Below are 19818 nucleotides of genomic sequence, written 5' to 3' on the forward strand. Positions count from 1 at the left end.
AAGACAACACTGTCGTTCTCCGCGCTGTAGTTTTCTCTCCACTGACTGTAAGTTCTTCGCCGCCTCGCAAGGTATTGTTTGACTGGAAAGGTGGCTCGTTTGCTTCCCGTTTTCTTCCCTCTTGGATCTTCCTCTTTTCCGTTGTGGCCTCTTTTGTTTTCCTCGGTCTGCGGCGTGCCTTTCCTCGCCCGCCTCGCCTTTTAACTTGCTTTTTTTTCCGTTTCTGCGTCCTTCCCGAGTGTCGCAGCGCCGAGCACGGGACGCCATGGCACGCTGAGGGGCCCGCTCCACGACAGAGGGCTGGAAGAGTGAACGGATCTCTCCTCCATTCCTCTCTCCTCACGTCTTCTTCCTGGCGCCTCGCCCTTTTAGAGTGTCCTTGTGCGTGTGTGTCGCACGGCGCCTTGCTGGGTGTGACTCTCGGGTCGTATCTCTTCGTGACGTGCTTTCTTTGACGTATCCTCCCTCATGAAAATGGCTTCTTCGCGGCCTTCTTCCCCCCGTTCCTCCTTGACGCGCTCCTCTTCTTCTCTGTCGCTCGCCTCTGCTCTCTCTCTTCCGCTCGCTGCGTCCTCTCCTCCGGCGTCGTCCTCCGTCGCTTCATCACCCCCGTCCTCTCTCCCGCCTTCTCTCTCTTCTTCTTCCATGCCTTCCTCTTCTCTCCCTTCTTCTCCTCTGCCTTCGTCTTCTCTGCCTTCGTCTTCTCTGCCTTCGTCTTCTCTGCATTTTTCTTTGCCCGCGTCTTCGCTGCCTCCCTCGTCTCTCCCCTCGTCTTCGCTGCCCGCCTCCGCAGTGCCCCCGTCCCCCGCCCCGCCTTCCACTTCGTTTTATCTGCCTTCGCCTCCTTCCTGCGCATCGCTTCCTTCTCACCAGTCGTCTCCCTCGTTCTCTTCGCCTCTCCCTCCGCCCTCCTCCTGGGGTCCGCCGGCTGCGTTTCCTCTTCCGCCGCCCCTGCCCGTGGCGTCCCCGCCGCCGCCCGCCGCTTCGCTCCGGGGATGGCTGCGCCGCGCGTTTTCTCCGCTGATCCTCGTGGGCGGCACCGAGCGGGCGAAGCGAGAAGTCGCGGCGCTGACCGGCCTGTCGCTCGCCTCACTCTTTCAGCCTTTCAATGGCGGGGCGGTCGCCGCTCGTAAAGTCGCCTCGGCGGTCCGCGCGGCTGCGCAGGCATCCTCGAGTCCGTACCTCTCCGCGCAGATTTCCGCTCCAGGTTTCTTTCCCAACGTGCAACAAGCGGAACTAGAAGACGAGGACTTCCTCCGCAGAGAAGGCTTCCATCCGGTCCACGTCCACCAACTCGGCCTCGTGGGCGGCGCGCGCACCTCGCTCGCGTCTTCTTCCGCGGCGCCAGGCGACAGGGGCGGCGGCGCGACTGGGGGGCTTCACGTCTACGAGGGCCCCGATGTTCCCCCGCTGAATCTCCGTCTGGTCGTCTCTTCACCTCTCCTCAGCTCCAACTCTGCGTCCTCTGGCGCCCACTCGCCCTCGACGGCGTCTCTCTCCTCTTCTGCTGGAGCGACTGCGTCCTCGGGCGCCTCCATTAGGGGTGGAAGAGACGCGGCTTCTTCGTCTCTCGCGCCTTCGCTTTCCCTCGCCTTCGGATCGCCGCTCGCCGGCTCCGGGGACCGCGGGGCTGGCGGAGGCAGCTTCTCAGGGCCGCCTCAAGCGTCCGCCGCGGGCGCGAAACGCCGGAGCCCCTTCTCGGACTTCGCAGTTCGCTTTCTTGATCTGGAGGAAGCGGAATTGCCATCGGAGTTCGCGGCGGACACTCTCGCGACGCGCGTCCTGTCGCAGTGCCCGCCGGGCCTCGCAGAGCTGAGCACGTTTGCTGCTGCGGCCTCGCCTGGCATCTCGGGGGCCGGCGCGGCCCCCGGAGGGACGGGTCTGGCGGCGGCGCGCCCTCGGGGGCCTTGGGCCCGTCGCAGGGTCCCGGCCCCGCGTTGGGTTCCAAGTCGGCTATGACCGCGGTCGAGGCTGCGCGGACGAGCGCGGTGCGGTCGTCGGCCTTCTCGCCGTTCGTCTCCGACATTGAGGGCGCGCAGAAGAAGGGGATTGCCTCCCCCGAAGGTCGAGAAGGAAAGGCCCGCGCAGCGCGGGCCTCGGCGACCCAGGGCGGGCACTCGGAGGATGTCTCGAGTTCGCAAGGGAGCGAGAAGCCTGTGTGCAGCACGACGGGTCTGCGGGGCGTGGACCTGCCCTGGTACAACGACTGGGAAGGAGTCGTTTTCGACGGGCTGCGATTCTCTGAGCACGAGACGCTCTGCCAGCCGGTTGGGCTGATTCTCGTGGCGAGCAGCGGCGACCCAGACCCTGTCGGCGCCTTCGAGGAGCTCCTTCAAAGCAAAAATCTCCCCTCGCTCTGCGGGAAGTACGTCCTCGACCCGAATCCGGTTCGCGCGCTCGTTCTCCTGGACATTCACCCCGACGCCTTTCAGGCCAAGGCGGACCTCAGCTCGGCCTTTGAACGCTGCAAACAACCTCCCCCTTCGCCTGCCCTCCCGCCCCCCCTCCCCCTCTGGCCCCCGGCCTCGCCGCCCCCTTCGGACTCGGCAGAGGCCGCGGCGGAGGCGGGCGACAGAGAGGCGGAGAAGCGAAACGGCGCGGGCGGCCGCGACGAAGGCCGGAACGAACGGCTGCTGGAGCAACTCTGTGCGGCCTTCCCTCCCGCCAACTGCCATTTGCTCACCATTGGACGACGCACAAATGCCAAGAGTCACTGGCAGGTAGGCCGCGCATGCGAAGGGGGATTTGTCGCGCGTCTATTATCTATCGACCTGCCCCCTTCCCTCCACGCTGCACATGCTGGCTTACATAACATATGCGCATGCCTACGTAACTCTGTATTTATCTACGCATGAGTGTGTCTTTATCTATATCTGTATCTATCTATCTCTATATCTGTCTATATCTGTATCTATATTCGTCTATATCTTTATCTGTCTATCTCGATATGTACCTACATGTATATCTATCTATATCTATCTGTATCTATATCTATGTATATCTCTATCTGTATATTTGTATCTATATTTGTATGTATCTATATCTGTCTATATCTATGTGTATATCTATCTATATCTATCTGTATCTCTACCAATGCATATCTATATTTGTCTATATCTATACGTATATCTATATCTATCTTCTACACCTGTTTTTTCTTCCGGCTTGCTGCGCGCAGCTGCTGCCTTCCATCCGGTACCTGTATGCACAACACCTTGCGGTCAGCTTTTCGCCAGCTCTGTCGGGCAACTTGGTCCCCACGTTTCTGTCTCCCGCGACGGGACAGAGTCCTCCGCCGTCTCTCTCGGCCGGCTCTTTCTCGTCGTTCGTGTCTGCGTCTCTTGTGGGGCCTCTCCCGGCGTCTCCTTCTTCTGCGCTGTACGGCTGGCGAGAGATACGGACTCTGATTGACTCCGGCGTGCCGCTGCCAGTGGCGTGTCGGCTGCCATGCGGCACGCCGGCCGCGCCGCTTCACCGCGTGCCCTCCCCGCCGATTCCGCCTCAGTCTTCCTCCTCTTCTCCCCACGCAGGAGGCGCGACCGGCTTGGCGTCTCTTTCTGCGCCTGTTGCGGAGGCGGCGGCTGCTGCGCCCTCCGCGGCGCGTCTATATGCTCAGTACAGCCCGCTGTGCTGTCTCGACACTTCGTTCTGCGTGGGCCTCTCGTGGAGCGACTTGCAGGCGCTTTCCGCATTCGTGCAGCACTTCATCAACACGGGCATTCTGCCTTGGATGGAGCGTAAGACGCGGCAGCTCGACGGGTCGATTTCTAGCAACCGGAAGGGCTTCAGGAACCAGCTCAAGTACCTATGGCGGAAGCCGCGAGGCATCGGCAGCAGTGGGGCGACGAGCTCGACCTCCGCGAGTTCGCAGAGCAGCTCAGGCGGCGGCCTCGGCGGACTCATCACGACGCTCGCGCCGTCGGCAGCGGGGACGAGTTCCGCCGCAACGAATGGCATCGCGGGAGAGAAAGACGGGGGCTCCACCAACTCGTCGTTCTCGCCGTTCGCCTCCTCCTTCGCTTCGTCCTCCGCGAGCTCCGTCGTCGCGAACGTAGCGGAGCAGGCCGGTGGTGCCGCCGAGGCGCTGCTGTCTGCCGTGGGCGGCGCCTTCCTCGGAGGTAAGAAATCCGAAGAAGGCAAAAAGACATCAAGACGACGAGAGGCGCATGTGCTTGCCTCTCTCCTGGCATACGTCTCCGTAATGCTTTCGCAGCTTCGATCGGCTTGCCGGGGTGTGACGCGTCCGGTGAGTTCTCCGTTCATCCTCGTTTCATGACTGCGGCCAAGCACACGCGTTCATGAGCACTTGTGCGCCCGCATGTGTGAGTTCCTGTGCGTGGGCGCCGGACGATATCGTGTGTTTTCTCTTCTTGTTCCTTCTTTACCATTTTCAGACACAGCATCCAACTTCGGCCAAGGCAGTAGTTCGGCGAAGACTGGCAAGTCGAGCTCCCCAGGGAGTGCACAGAGTCCGCAGAAGGCCGGCGTCCAGCGACAGTCGCATGGGACTGCGCCACCTGCGTATCAGGTGCGAAGCTTGGATCCTGTAGAGACGTTCATCGAGTGCGCTGCGCCCTTCCCTGACTCAATATGTGCTCGGGGGAGAGGCGCCTGTGCAGTTTCGTGCATAGAGATGCACTACATACGCAGACACCAACCCACATATATGTATATATGTGAGTGTAGATGTGCAGCTCTGTAGGGGGGGGGGGGAAGGGGGGAGGCAGCGGGCCTATATCAGTTGTGGGAGCCGCCTCTGTGTACATCGAGCTTACAGCGGCGCGGTCTTATCTCAGAAGAGTGGAGGGAGTTAGATGCGGATACTCTGAGGTGCCTCCCATCTGTGTGTTCAACAGGATGTCCGTTTCTACATGTAACAACGAACGCCTATCTATGTGTATGTCTATATGTATCTATATCTGCATCTATATATATATATATCTACATGTATATCTATATATCTATATATACATATATCCATATCTGTATATCTCTATCCATACAATTATACCTATATCGAAACATATGGATTGGCGTTTGCGTTACGAGTCTGACACGTGCTAGAGCACCCGGATGGAGCCCCGCTAAGGACGGAAGCGGAGTGATTGAGAATCATGGAGGTGCGCCGTTTTTTAGGAATTATGCGGCTGGCTGTGCAGCTGGGCGCTACATGCGGGGCTATTCCGGTCTCCAGGAGGTTCTGTGCTGAGGGCCTGCCCGCTGCCCTCTGTGCTGCCACGATCCATGCGTCCGCCTCTGGAGCGGCAGGGTGTCCCCCGTGTGTGGCTGGTTTCCGCAGCTGCATGCGATTGAGTGGCAGTATCGACTCTTGGGCGATCTCCAGTTGTTCGTCGGCATGCCCGAGGCGGCGCTGCAGAGCTTCCGCAGCTGCGCGGCGGACTTCAAACAAGATAAACGGTGGAAGCAGCTTGGTGAGAGACAAATAACGCGACTGTATTGGGGAGGGGGGGGCAACGTGCATCATTCATTCGTGCCTATGCGAGTTCGAGTCCTTCTTTGGATATGCGTGCCTCTCGGCGGGTGACCGTGCTGTGCCATCGAAGTGCTGTCCGCCCAGCAGCGTGCCGCAACGTTAGACTCACGCTGAATAGAGAAACCTTGCGACGGCCTTCGCGCGTCCTGCTGCCCTGCTGGAGGGCCGGTGGGGAGACTCTCTTCTGCTGCTTTGCTGGAGGGCCGGTGGGGAGACTCGCTTCTTTGAATTTAGTGCTTGGGGTTGAGTATTACGCGGTCAAAACGTTTCCGCGTCTTTCTCACACCTTCGATTCGGGGGCCTCAGATCTGGCAACGCTCTGCGTCGACGGTTTCTCCCTCCCTCCGCCAGAGACTCCTCGCAGCCGCTCTGGCTCCAGCGTCGTCCTCCTACACTTCTAGAGCGAGGGTGCTCTTTCCCGCTTCGCTGCGGATTGTTTTCAGGCGGGGCCTACGAAATGAGCGCGATCTGCCTCCACCTCTCAGGGGCGCCTCGCAGGGAAGTCGAGGGCTGCATCGAACAGGCCTACAACGCCTACGTGAAGGTAGGAGCAGAGATCGTTCAGCCAGCCATCTCCGTGTGCGTGGCGTGGAGTGCAGCGTCTTGCTGCGGCTGTTTTCGGGTGTCGTCTCTCGAGTGGAGATGCGGTAACAGGCACTCTCACAAAGCGCGTATATATATACATATGTATATTTATGAGTGGAGATCTGGCTGCGTGTGCGTATAAGTATATATATATATATATGTATATGTAGATGCATATGCATATGCGGATGTGTGTATATGCGCACTATATAGCTTGAGAAGGGACGGGGCAGGATTTGCGTGAGCACCGGTTTTCCCTCGTTTCACGCGTGGGTGTTTCAGGCCTCAGCAGGGCGCTTGGCGCTTCGCTGCGTCCTCCTGGGAACGCGCCTCACGATGGACTACGCGTCGATCATGCCCCTGCCGCTTCCGTTCCCCGCGGCGGCGTCGCCGCTTCTCGCGCTGAGGCAGCACTGCCTGCCTCCCGCGCTGCTCTCCACCATGGACGCGGCAGTGGAAGGTGCGCGGAGGCTCCTTTCTGCGAACGCCGAGCTGCCTGCGCTGGACAGCCGCGCGCGGCCCGCCGAGGCGAAGCTGGCGGCCGGCGAAAAGGCGGACTCGCGGAGCAACAGCTGCTCCGGCGTATACTCGGGGAGTGCCGCGGGGGCTGAGGCCGGGGGAGGGGTGGAGGCGAAGCGCGAAGGCAGAGAACGTCAGGAGGGGCGGAAGGACTCTGGGCAGGATCTTGAGGTTCTAATCGCGTCCGCTCACGCGCAGAGCCAGGCGGCGCGGAGCGCCATGCTTCTTGAGCAGGCCGCGCTCTGTTACGAGCAGGCAGGCGTGCTCCACAGGCGAAGAAGGAATTTTCAACTCGTCATGGCCGGCCACACGTACTACAAGGCAGGTGAGAAAGGCGATGCATGCAGCGAAAGAGAGAGACGAGGAGAGAGAGCAACTGGGGCCAGCGAGCAGGCCGACAGAGAGTTCCCATGGTCCGCGCGGGGTTGCCTGTCGTTTTTCCGCTCTGGTCGTTTCGAGTTTGGAGGCTTCCCAGTCGCGTGCTGTCTAGGGACCGGCTCGCCCTGTCCTATGTTGGGGTTGCGTGACAGGGTTGCAGAACTGCGGTTTCGGCGTATCTGTTTGTCGCATCCTCTCTCTGTGAGGCAGATTGGCTGCTTGGGAAAGACGGTCAAAGCCCTGTGCGCAGTGGCGGGTCTTTGACGCTCCTGGCCTCTGCGTTGTGGCTTTTTTTTTCTTCAGGCTTCAAGCGCCTCGCCCTACGGTGCTACACGTCGGTCGTCAGTCAGTACGAGTGGGCAGGCTGGCAGCACATCGCGCAGCATTTGCGGTTCATCATGGCGCGGCAGGCCTTTTCGCTGCATCTGCTCTTCGACGCCGCCTTCCACTTCGCTGCGCTGCTGAACGCGGTCTCCTCGCTGCACCAAATGCGCGAAGTCGTCTCAGGCATGCAGAGTGCGTCCGTCGCGACCTTCGCCTCGCTCTCCTCCGCTCTCGGGCCGCTTCTCGCGGGCAGAGCGGCCGCAGACGCTGAAGAAGACCGCGAGGAGGCTGCGCGGCAAAGCAGCGTCCCGGTCGCCACAGCCCCGACTCAAGGTAGGACACACTCGCGATGCGACAGAGGCGACGAAACGACGACGACGGATAGAGGGTGGTAGCGAAAGGATTCAGAGGGGCGATAGCAAGCCAGACGCGCCCACCGAAACAAGTATCGACCGCACTTTTTTTCCTCGTTGATGCGTGCGCTCGTGTGTTGAGGCTCGAGCTCCGTCTAGGCGCAGGCTCCCATCGTAGCCGGCGCATGTGATCCTCGCCCGCCGGTTTTAACATATCTTGCATGCATGCCTCTACACATGTCGCCTTAGGATGCGCCATCAATGTGAGACAGGTGGTTGTGTCGCGTTCCACTTTTTTTTCTGTTTGGCGTTTTCCCTCAGGCTTGCCGACGATTCCTGCCAGTCGGGAGGCGCACTACATTCGGGAATTTTTGTTTGTTTGCCGCGTCATCCTCGAGCGTCAGCGCCAGCAGGCTGAGCAGACTCGCGCCCGACAGCAGGTCGCGGCCTCGTCAGCCGCAGGCGAGCTCGACAAACTTGCCTCCTTTTCTTCGTCTTCTTCCTTTTCCTCTTCTTCGTCGCCTGCGCCTTCTTCCTCCCTCTCGGGCGCGCCGGGATCAGTCGTGGACGCTGGGGGCGTGAGGCGACTTCGGCCGTTCAGTCTCGAGGCCTGACTGACGGCAAGGCCCCCGCTGGAGAAAGGGACTTGAGAGACGCGCACACGAAGGCCTCGCAGCTCACGTCGCTTGCGCTGCCAGTCGACCTCCGCGTCCCCTACGTCGAGAGCCGCAATGCCCAGGGCGTCTTCAGAGACAGGTGAGGCCGCTGCGAGGAATCGACCGGCAGATAGGGTCGCTGGCTGCCTCCTCTGAGAGCGTCCTCTTGGTTTCGCGGTCGGGAGCGCTTCGCCAGTGCGCCACGCGGCCACTGGTCGTTTCGGAATTGCGACGGTGCGGCAGATTCATCGATTTGTATAAATATATATATTTATATATTTATACATCTTTATATATAGAGGAGGGGAATGCGCGCCGAGGTGGAGGTGTGTGCACGCTCAGAGACTCTCTGACCTTCCCTGCTACTTTTAGCTACAGCCTGCTGCTCCGTTCCCTCCTCCCTCGACTCGGGTCTCCAGCGTTCCAGCCGACTGCTCAACTGTGAAGCTGCGCGGCGTTCTGTTGTCTTTTTTTGCAGCATCTGCGTTCGCCTGCATGGCGACGCGCCGCTTCCAGGCGACCAGCTGCCTTCGGAGTCTCCGCTGGACGCCCTCGCCTCTGCCGGCGCGCCTCCGGCGTCGCTGCCTGAGTTCTCCGCGCTGGCAGAGCTTCTCGAGGCAGTGGAGCGCGGCCGCCGCACCGTGCTGGATCGCGCGGCGAAGACCGAACTGGATCGCCAGCAGCAGCTGATCGACGCATTCCTCGCGGTCCGCTGGAGCCAGTGGCGGCAATGGGCGGTCTGCGCGTCCCCGCCTGAGGCCGATGGCGCGTCGCGAGGAAGGGGCGGCGACGCGGCGCTCGAAGGCGCCGCCGAAGGGCGCAAGGAAGAGGGGAAGGAGAAGGAGGCGGCGGGCGACCGGGGCAGGCGAGACGATCCTCCCCAGGCTCTGCAGCACGCGTTTGAACACGGGCGACAGGCAGAGAGCGGCGGACTGGACGCAGAGGCGCGAAATACGAAAGGAGAAATCGAATGCGAAGACGAGGAAGATCCATGGCTGCGTCACGAGTTGGTAGGCCTCTCGTCTTGTCGGAGATCCGTCCTTAGTCTAATGCAGTCGTGTGCCGCCATGGACCCGCGGCGCCGCGGATCGTTCCGTCACCTTCCTTCTGAGGGTCTGTATTTGTGTTAGTTGCCTGTTTTGCATGCGCAAATCTATCTTCATCTTGCTCCTCTTTCCCCGCTTTGTTTCACTTTCATTCAAACCGGCCGACGTTGCGACTTGTACGCAACTCCGCGCGTTCATTTGACTGTCTTCTTCCTATGCCCGTTAGTGCCTCGTTTCTCCATCGCTGCTGCCTTTTCAGGTTGCCAGGTTGCTTGCCTCACTGTGGCGCCATCGGCGCCGTCGCAGTGGGTTTCGCTCTGCAACACGGTTCGGTTTGTGTGGTTCACGACGTCGGGCTTGACACGCGGCCCCGTATCTTTCTTTGTCCATCCGTTTGTTTCGATTTTTCTGTCTCCCTGTGCGACTCTCTGCAGCTCGCGAGGCCTTGCCCGGTCTCGCTGACGTCCGCGCCTTCCACATATTTGTCCTCGCGTCGCGCGCCGGTTGGGCGCCCCGTGGCTGTCGTTCTTCGCCTCGTGAATCCTCTCCAGCTTCGCATCGAATGCAAGCATTTGCGTCTCTACGGATCGTTGTTTCCCTCGTCTGACTCTGCGTCGCCCGCGCCTCTGCCTCCTTCGCCGCCTTCTTCCTCGCGCGGCGCAGCAGCCGGCGACGACGACGAGCGAGACGCGCGCCGCGCGAAGCTTGTGGAGTTCCCCTCCCTCGCAAGCGTCTCGCTAGAGCCGCGCGAGTCGAGACTCCTGACGTTGGTGGCGGTGCCGCTCGCGGCCGGGCGGCTGGTCATCCGAGGTGAGCAGTTTTGCACGAGTGAATCCGCGAATGCATGTCGATGAAGCATGCGAAGAAAGAAATCTGAAGAGCGAGCGAGGCGTGGGTAATAGAGAGAGCCACGAGCAACGCAGAATGCACAGAGAGAGCTCCTGTGGCGTGAGGTAGCGCTGGCGTCCCGTAAAAACGAAGAAATCCTGCTAAATCAGATGACACAGTGACTTCGCTCGAATTGTTATATCTAAAAACGTTGTAGGTAATCGTTTGGAGTGCTCAAAAAATCTGTAGATTCTCCGCTCTGTTAGCGGTTTGGCACGAACCCTGGCGGATGCACGGTGAGATCGCAGCGTGCTGTGTGCTTTGCTCAGAAACTCTCTTATTCAATCAGCATACATGAGGAGGACGCACGCTGGGCTTCACCGCCTCAACTGCTGGCGTGGCGAGCCTGCGTCGATTTCAGATTCGAAGGCATGTAGATGAAACGAAATGCGCTTCCAACGCCCGCGAATGTGGACACGCGCGGCAGGAATTCTCGCGGATGTCTCTCGCTTCATCCTTTTCGTGCCTTCAGGGCTTTCGCTTGATCTTTTCGGCTTCATTCGGCTCGCCCAGCCGTTCTGTTTGCACGGCCCCGTGCGCTCCGAGGCCCGCTTCAACCTGCGCTACTGCCACCTGGCTGGCGACGATGCACCCATTCCTCATTCTGGCGAGAGTGAGGGGCTGAAGGCTCCGCAGTTCGTGCGAGACGGCCAAGAGAGGCTCGCCGACGGATTAGGCCTGAGGGAGTCTCGCGCGGCTGCGAGCGCCTACAACCTCGCGGGAGAGACCTGGAGATTGCGAGGCGGCGACGGCTTGGGGGGCGACGCGGAGGGCGAGGGCGAACCGCCTCTACACTTCCTCATGCAAAGCGAGAACTTCAAACTGCTTCAGACTGGCATGCCAGTGCAGGTGAGAAGCGACAGGCTTTTCAGCGACAACAAAGACAAACAGCGCACGCAAAGCCCGCGCTGGAGGCCAAAACGTTTTTCAGGTGTGCGTTCTGGGGAATGCACTCGGCGAGGGCGCCCGGGCGTTCACCTGTCTTCACCTTCTACATGCTCATATATATGTATATATACATATGGATATATCTATATCTATCTATCCATCTATCTATAGACGCAGGCGTCCGGACAGTGTAGGTCCGTGGCTTCGTCTCCTCAGTAGGTTTCAGATTCAAGTTCCTGCCGCCTTTCATTTCACGTATCGCTTAATAGATCGAATTCGGCGGCGCCTTCCAAGCGCAGATCCCACACTCGTTTTGTCGCGTTTCTTTAACATGCACACCGGCTCCTGTGTATCTTCTTCGCGGTGCTGCGTGTCTGTCTCCCCCTCTGCACGCGCGCCTCTCGTGCTCTATGCTTCTCGCGCTCTCCCACGTCGCCTGCATGCGTGCCGTATGCAAGTTGCCCTTCTCTCTCCTTCTCCCTGTATGTTCCTTTTTTTCTTTCTGTCTCTCGTCGCCGACGATGTATCCGTCGCGGTAGTCGTCTCATGTCTTGCGCCGACGCGCGTTTCGCTCTCGCCTTCGCAGGCCTTGCGCTGGAAGTTCCGCGGCCGCGCGCAGGAGATGCACACGCCCGACGCGCGGCTGGAGGTGGAGGCTGACGATCTTCTTCCGATCCTGACCGCGTCTTTCCTTGCCTGGCCGCGCAGCCCCATTCGTCAGGGGGGGTTTCCGGCGGACGACGAGGACTCCGCTTTCGCGTCCTCTTTTCGGTGCGGAGCCGACTGCGCTCCAGACACCCCGTCTCTGCCGCCTCTTCTTCCGCATCACGGACGTTCTGCGGTGCCGTCGTGCTTCCCTGGGTATGGCGCGTATCCGGTGGGCGCCGAGGATCTTCCCGGAAGCTCCTTGTCCTCCTTTCTCGCTCTTTCTTCCGGCGTCGTCGCCGCCTCGCGCCGCCGGCATCTGTATCTGGGCGAGGAGTCTCGTGCGCATCTGCTCCTCTCCAACGCCTGCTGCTCGCCGGCGCTGAACGCGCTCTCCGTTGCGGTCACGCCTTCGGATCTCGTCCGCGTCGTGGAGGCGACGCTCATTCGCCCAGTCGCTGCGTCCGCGTCCTCCCTCGCTACTGCAGAGATGCCCGCGGCGGGTGAGTCTTCGGTACGCTCTCCAGCAGCAGAGGCGTACGCGTGCGAGGCGCTGGAAATCCTCGAAGAGCCTCGACAAGCAGACGCGTTGAGGCACCCGAACGTCGCCGCCCAGGGCGAGGAAGAAGAAACCGAAGGCAAGGTCCAACTCGTCCGGCTTGTGCGCCCCCGGGGGATCTCTCAGGCCAACGCGCGAGGGCGCCCGGAGAATGAGGCCTCGGGGATTCCTGCGCCTCGCCCAGCCGTAGAGGGAGGTTGCTCTTCGCAGCCTTCCTTCGCATCTTCCGATCTCTTGGTGCCTGCGGGTTCCACGGTGCGGCTGACGCTTGCGCTGTCGGGGTCGACTGCGGGTATTCACCGCGTCCGCTTCTGCGTCAAGGCGGTAGCCTGCGCGCCTGTGGAGGCTGAGCGCAAAAGCAAGACCCGCGACGCAGCGGGCGACGAGGCGAGGAGCGAGGAGAAGAAATTCGCAGTCGGAGTCGCGGACACGCCTGCAGAGCGGCAGAGAAGGGTCCTCTGGCGAGCAATCGAAAAGATCCTCCCCATCACACACTCGCTGCGGCTCACCGTAGAAGCTGTAAGTGAAGAGGAGGAGACAGCTTGAGTCGGCTGAAGGGAGAGGAAAATATTGAGCGCGGCGATCAGTACCCCAAGACGTTCCGCTAGGCACCGCAAGCATGGGTGAAGGAGATAAAATCCAAATGAGAGAGAGGGACGGAGTGGATCAAGACTGAGGGATTGCCTTTTGTCTAGCGCGATGCGCGTCTACCTTGTGTTACTTCAGCGTGGCTCTGACAACATGTTTTGACTCAAGATGCAGTCAGTGGATGGGAGCCGCAGTCTGTCTTGCGTTCGTCCATTCTCTGCTGCCGTGCTGTGCCTTTGTGTGAGTTCCGCAATTCGCCGATCTGCTCGCGAGAGGTCTCCAGCCGATGCATCATCCGTCAATACCTCCCATATGTATAAATATATATACCGATCTCTTGTGTTCAATGTGGCTTCGTGTGCCCTTTTCAGAGGTCCTCGTGGACACACGCCGATCGCCACTTGTTTCTCTGCCGCATCCGGAACTTGAGCGGAGCGACGTTTTGCATCGAGGAACTCTCAGCGCTGCTTCCCGCTGCGCTTCTCGCGCAGACTTCTGCCCCGTTGCCTCTCGCGCCCACGTACGCTTCTTCATTCAAAGAGCCGGATGCGCAGTTGGAGCGCGTTTCCATCCCGCTGTCGCCGTTTGCGCCTCTCCCAGATCGCGACTCCTTCTCTGGGCACAGCGATTCTTCTCGTTCCGACTTCCGCGGGGCTGCTCTGGCGATTGTGCGACCCTACGAGACTCTGCAGGTCCTCTGCGCTCCGCGTCGAGCAGGAAGCGAGAGGGAGGACGCTGCCTCTTCTTCCTCTCTAGCCAGCACCGACGACGAAGTGCTGCAGGCTGCAGCCCGACGCAAGTAAGGCCGGCGCGTGGGGAAGACTTCACACGCGGAGCACAAGCGAAGGCGCAAAGAGGGGCGCTACGCTGTATGCGGGTTGTGCATTCAGATGCAGACGGACACGTTCGGAGGCTCCAGCATGTCAGAGGCGAGGAACGATTCCGAGCTGATGAATGAGTTAGCGACGGGCTGGTTAGCCTGGAGTACATCTGAATTTAAGTTAAGCGACATCTAGGCAGACATGTGCCGGGAGAGAGCGGACGCTGGGAGGCAAACGCGCAGGCAATCGCACCGGTCTCCAGATGAGTATGCAAGAGTGGCAGGACGTGAACGTGTATGCGGTTGCGCCTGCATCGGCCTCGCCCTCCTGTGAGCCCATATGGGGGGGCAGGCTATGCGTTTCTCTATTTCTTCACTCTGTGCCGTATCTTCCTCTCCTTCGACTTTGCCTGCAGCATCGGGCTCCTGGTGCGCCTTCGATGGCGGCTCGCCACATCTCTGACGTCGTCGCCTGCGGGCGCGGCTCCGCTCGGGCGGGGCCTGGCCCCGTCTGGCGCCGCGACCGCGGTCGTTGGGAGGCTCCAAAAGGCGTCTACGTCATCGAGACCCGCCTCAACTGACGCGGTAGGGCCCGCCCTTTCAGGCGGCCTTGTTGCGTCTTCCTTGCTTTGGCAGGGCGACACACAAGGGCGGGAAGACGAGGCGCGGCAGGGGAAGTCTGCGTCAGACTCTCTTTTGCATGCAGACGTGCAGGTGTCTCCTCACAATAAGCTTGAAGGCCACGCAGGCCCGTGTGGATACATTTTCGCCGCGAGCCCGGTAAGCCGCTGTGGCGACAGGTTTGCTAGCGCGACGTCTTTCCTGATGAGAATGTGATGCTGTGTGGTTCCTGCTAATCGTCGCGCGCCGTTTTGCGTTCGATAAACCAACAAAAGACGTCCTGAAATGCTCGCCTAGAATGTGAACACCGGCGAAGGCAATGCAGTCAGGGCCGCCCGTCGGGAAGGTCGATATTTGTGTAAATGTACCGGTAGAGCAAGACAGATGGGCGGAAGTATTCGAATGAAAATGCATGTATATGCGTGAATCGATAGGAAGCGGTGAACAGCTCAACGCACAGAGTCAGAGGGAGAGAGCTCGAGAGACACACTTCCCTGTGGAACTTATCTGCTAGGATGAAAGCGAGCGAGCCGCCGAATCTCCACGTTCCTCTTCATGCTTCATGAATAGCCTGGCAACGCTTTTGTTGGTTGGTTATCTTTCTTCTTGTTTCAGGTCTATCTCTCGCCTCGCTTGTCGTCCTTGCCTCTTCGCATGACGGTTGAGGCCGATCCCTTCGGTAGCGCGTGCGGGCGCGCCGATTTGCCGTCGTCTCGGCAGAAACGGTTCTCGTTCTCGCACCTCTACAGCCACACAGGCGGGGTGCTACCGATTCGTTTCTCCATGACGAACGTGTCTTCTTCTCTGCGGCTCGGAATTGAATTCTTCGCGGACGTCGCTGGAGCGGGGCGCGCCACGCCACTGCGCCTCTCGCCGGCCGACGTCGCTCTCCCGCCGTCGGCGCTCTGCGCGCCCTTGGAGGAAGAGGAGGACCGGCAGGCTTCTTTTTTCTGCGCCGCGTTCTACTGCCACGACGGTTGGGAGCACGGTGAGGCTGAGAGCTCGCCTGGCCTGCCTGGCGGAGACGCGTGGCGCGGGCGATGGGTGGACGGCGGGAGCGCGAGGCGACCCGAAGGCCACTCGCCACGAAGCGGATATTCCCCGGAGCTTCTTCTCGACGTGGCGGAGGGGCCATCGGCGCAGCCGGCTGACGCTTCGCGGACTTCGCTTCCGCGCGCCTCGCCGGAGAGGATGCCCTCAGGGCCAGAGCGAAAGGCCTCTAGCGAATCCGTCGCGGGCTTCTCGGCGGAAGGCACATCGACGCAGATCTCAAGGCCGACCGCGCCGCGTCACTCGCGGCACTCGGGATCTCCGTCTTCCCTCGCCGTCGCGCGAAGGCGGAAGTTGTTTGGCGGGGGAGCGTTTCTCCTGGCGCCTGGTTTGCGGCATGCCGAGGCGCGAGTGCGTTTCCTCTCCGCATTGGCAGCCTCATCGGCGCCTGGCGGAGGCCGCAGCGGTCTTCTTCTGTCGAGCCAAAAGGGCCTGAAGGCGACCGCGCTACCCGCCGCCTCACGACGCCCGTCGTCGCTCGCCTACCTCGAGACGCTTTTCGCGGTGTCGCCCGCGCTGGCGACGCCCCCCGTCGGCTCCACCTCCCTGAGGGACGAGGGTGGGCTGCTGGCGGACGCCCACGGGTCGCCGTGCGCGGTCGCGGCGTCTCAATTCCTCCAGCGGCGCTTCCTCGCGAGTCTGCTTCGCCGAGCTCTCCGCGCGAATCCCCAGTCCTGCCCGCTGCCTGCGCTCCCTCCGCACGCCCCCCTCTCTCCAGCCATCTGTTCGCTCCCCCTAGGGGGCGTGGCGTCCCTCGGCGACGAGGAGGAGCGGCATGCAAACGACGGCTTCTTGCTCGCATCTTCTGCGTCGTCCCTGCTGTACGGCGGCGGAAAGGCAGACCACGCTTTGCTCTCGCACGAGCGAAAGCGAGGCACGAGCCATTTGCGCGTCGCTCTCACAGGCTCTTCCTCCCGACACGCCGCGGCCTCCTCAGGGGGCGACTCTGGTCACGCGTCGCTTCACTCGCCTGGGGCATGCGGCGGGAGTTCCGGCGCAGGCGGCGGCCTCGGGAGCTCCGCGGCGGCGACCGCGGGCTTCCTCGGCTCGCAGGTGTCTTCGGGGTTCGGCAAGTCGCCCGCGAGTGGTCTGGGCGAAGGCGCAGCGAGCCACAGCGGGTCCACGGCGAGCGGCCTGTCGGGCGGCTTGGGCTCGTTCCTCGGCGCGCACGCGCAGGTCTTTCATCGCGCGAGCGGCGCCTCGACTGCTGCGGGCGCGGGCGCCGCGCGCCTGGACGACGAGGACGCGGAGAGGAGCAAGCTGCCGTCGCCGCAAGACCTCGTCTCGGGGTTCCTCGCGGACGCCTCGGCGAGCTTGAGCGCGGGGCTGGTCCTGGGCGGGACCCCGTACAACGCCCACAGCGACAGTCCGGGAGCCGACGTGAAGGACACGTGCTTCGCGTCGCCTGGCTTGCCGATCGTGCCTCCGCTGTCACAGGCTGCGCTCGCGCCGCTCTCTCACTTCTCCGACGTCTTGCTCTTCGGCGACGACTCGCAGGGCGAGGAAGCGACGGGCGCGCCCAGTCTGCGCGTGCTGGACTTGACGGATATCTCTGCAGACGACTCTGTGGAGGCCCTCCCGCCGTTGCGCCACGCCTCCGCAGCTTCCGAGCGGCAGCCCGGGGCCTACCCCCGCGCCGAGCTGGAGACGGTAGAAGCGACGCAGGCCCCGCGCCAAGTAGGCAGCAGGCCAGACATGCAGGGAACCCTCCACGGGAGAAAGGGAGAGGCGGGCGACGAGCGCCTTCCCGGCACACGCGATGCTCCCGCAGTGCCTTTCCCCGTCCCTCCACCCCCGGCGCCTCCGGCTCCGCCTCCTCTCGCGAGCCTCGCTGCCGGGGAGAGTCTCCCGGCGCCTGCGGCGAGCGCGCCTGCGGCGAGCGCGCCTCCGTGCTACAACGGCTTTTACTGGGTAGGCCGGCGAACGCAGCAGCTGGGAGTTGTCGGGCCTGCAGAGACAGTCGAGGGGACGCTCTTTGCGTTTTTTCCGTCGCCTGGCGTGTTCAACGTTAACAAGGTGCGCCTGAGAGTGACGCTGCTCGGACAGGAGGGGCGGACGGGCGAGGCGAGCGAAGAAGGCGGCGCAGGCGACGCCGCCGAAGAAGAAGAAGCCTCACAGAGGGAAGGGCGCGACGCCCGCGGCCTACAGACGCAAGCGCCTCGGAGGGAGACAGGCAGGAGAGGAGGAATCAGAGAGAGGGAGGGAGCGGCGAGGCTGGAGGCGGCCGCGGGAAGGGAGGTCGTTCGACTGAACTCAAATCTCAGGAACGCCCCACAGCTGGAGGAGGAGGTGCGACACGACCGAGAGGAGAGGCTGTGGGAGAGTGAGATGTGCAAGCGCATCGCTGGAAGAAAAGCGGTTGTAGGCTTTCCTTTCGAGTACCTAGTTCACGTTCTTCCATCCGCCAACGGCGCGCCGCTCTGAAAGAAGGCCGCGCCGTCGCGAGCAGCTGCAGAGGCACAAACGATCGTCCAGCTCGTCTGCGTTTGTGGCGGACTTCCGCATCATTCCGGTCTCTTGCCACGAATGGAATAATTAGCCACTAGGCGCATGCTCGCTTTTTCCGAGTTCGGCTGCACCTAGGGAATCCCTACCGCTGGACAGCCGCGTACCGGAGAACTGAGGCCTGGGAGATCCGCCTATCGCGAAGCGCAGATGCGGGGTTTCGATGTCGTCGTGACTCTTGTTACACGTGATACGACACGTGAAAAAAGCGCAGTAAACGAAACACTTGTTCATTCGTGTTAGAGGTTCTGTTCAGGTGCCCAAATATATATATATATATATATATATATATATATATATATATATATATATATATATATATATATATATATATATATGTATCCGTGGAGATGTACGTGCATGCAACGTTGCGGGACTCCGCGGGCAGTCTGGCTGCTTTACCACGGGAAGAGAAAGACTCGTGAGATTCAGTTTTTCTCATTTTGCCCTTTCTACCCAAGCCTGGCTCGAGGGACGCCTTTGTCCTCTGGGTGGGCGTCTTTACTTAGACATCTGCCTGTGTCTCAACTAGCGAGCAAAATACATCGCCTGCAGGCGTGTGTGTGGTCTGGAGAAAGACAAAAAGGGGCAGAGAAGGCGTTCACGGAACAGGTGAACAGAGAGGGGGGCTAAGGCTCAGTTCAGCGAGGCATCAGCTGATTCGCGAGTAGATAGATGCATCCTGACTGGCATGACCGCCATGCACCCACGTCAACCTGATCTGTCCGTAACACAGGCAACAGCGGTACTGTAAAATTAACCCGAAGTATTCCAAACAGACGACTACATCCGACTGACTGCCCGCCGTACACCTTCAGTGCATGTAGATATTGTAACCTCCCTACGTACAGTCCCTGATTGTTCAAGAGCGGCTGCATTCCAATGGCGATGCCGCAGCGACCCGAGGAGGCGGATGACGTAGTCACGCGTTTGATCAATGAATGCTGAGCTCTCGGAGGTCGGTTTTGTACGCAAATCCTCGATCGTCTCCCCTGATTCTTTCAACCGCCGGCGAGGAAGACGGGACAGTCGAGGAGAGCGAGGAGAGACACCGAAGACACACAAGGGAGGACAAGAGCTCCTCGCAGCTCGCTCTGCTGTGGCGCTCCCCCTCCCCCCCCTCCCCTTGTTACTGGCGACGCTTCAAGTTCAATTTAATGACATGCGTATCAGCGATCCGTCCTCTAGCTGCCAATTAAGCTGCTGGGTGTGTTTGTCTGTGCGCGTTGGGATGCCCATTCACTGAAAGGCAACTTTGTGAACGGCAACTTCATAGCTCGCCCTCCAGGTGCTTGTTGGCAACAACGCCGCTGAATAAAATGGGTTTGTGTACGTATGAGTGTGTTGTGCATTTTATAGCATAGTAAACTCCGTGTGAGACATGTGGTCGGGAGGGAGAGTACACCTTCCTGTCAATTTCAGGGGACACAGTTTAAGTTAAGGAGTCCTTTGTTTACAGCTTGTACCGTTACTTCCAGGGCCCCGCTGATGGGATGAAAAACAGGATTACGCGTTCTTCAGGCGACTCAGGTCTCTGCAGATTTCCTTAGACGCTGCCTGTAGTTCTTCGTTCCGCTGAAATTGCCAAGCGAGCCGGCGTGCGTCACTGCGTCCAGAGTCCGCAGATTCAGTATGATGACAAGCTGCTCCAGAATGGAGCGCCGACACCACAGAAAATAACGGAGATAGATAAGGGAGGAAAAGGCAAGGGGCCTGTCATACGCCAAAGCACCATTCGCGGAGGCCGTCCTGCGTTATGAAGTGAACCTTTCGAGTGATACATGTGTTGCGCGCAGAAGGGAAAAACACATACATGCATCAACACAGAATCGTTATTTACGCGTATAGGCTCAGCGACGGCATGCGCACACAACTTGCATCTCGCATGCGCGCCCTCTC

At 60.6% G+C, this 19818-nt stretch overlaps 1 protein-coding gene across 1 annotated transcript; it reads left to right on the forward strand.

Annotated features, from left to right (window-relative positions):
• Positions 1–474: 474 nt before the first annotated feature.
• Positions 475–17838, forward strand: BESB_035430 (uncharacterized protein; the record flags this gene model as incomplete). Its single annotated transcript, XM_029362129.1, has 17 exons — positions 475–1751; positions 1874–2720; positions 3179–4118; positions 4395–4528; positions 5300–5432; positions 5938–6038; positions 6362–6923; positions 7280–7633; positions 7975–8231; positions 8330–8409; positions 8788–9319; positions 9790–10165; positions 10716–11092; positions 11718–12854; positions 13295–13722; positions 14160–14523; positions 14980–17838. The coding sequence occupies 17 exons, from the start codon at positions 475–477 to the stop codon at positions 17836–17838; spliced, it is 10758 nt and encodes a 3585-aa protein (XP_029221094.1).
• Between the last annotated feature and the right edge of the window lie 1980 nt (positions 17839–19818).

Source organism: Besnoitia besnoiti, chromosome II (assembly GCF_002563875.1).
Source record: "Besnoitia besnoiti strain Bb-Ger1 chromosome II, whole genome shotgun sequence".
Taxonomy (NCBI): Eukaryota; Apicomplexa; class Conoidasida; order Eucoccidiorida; family Sarcocystidae; genus Besnoitia; species Besnoitia besnoiti.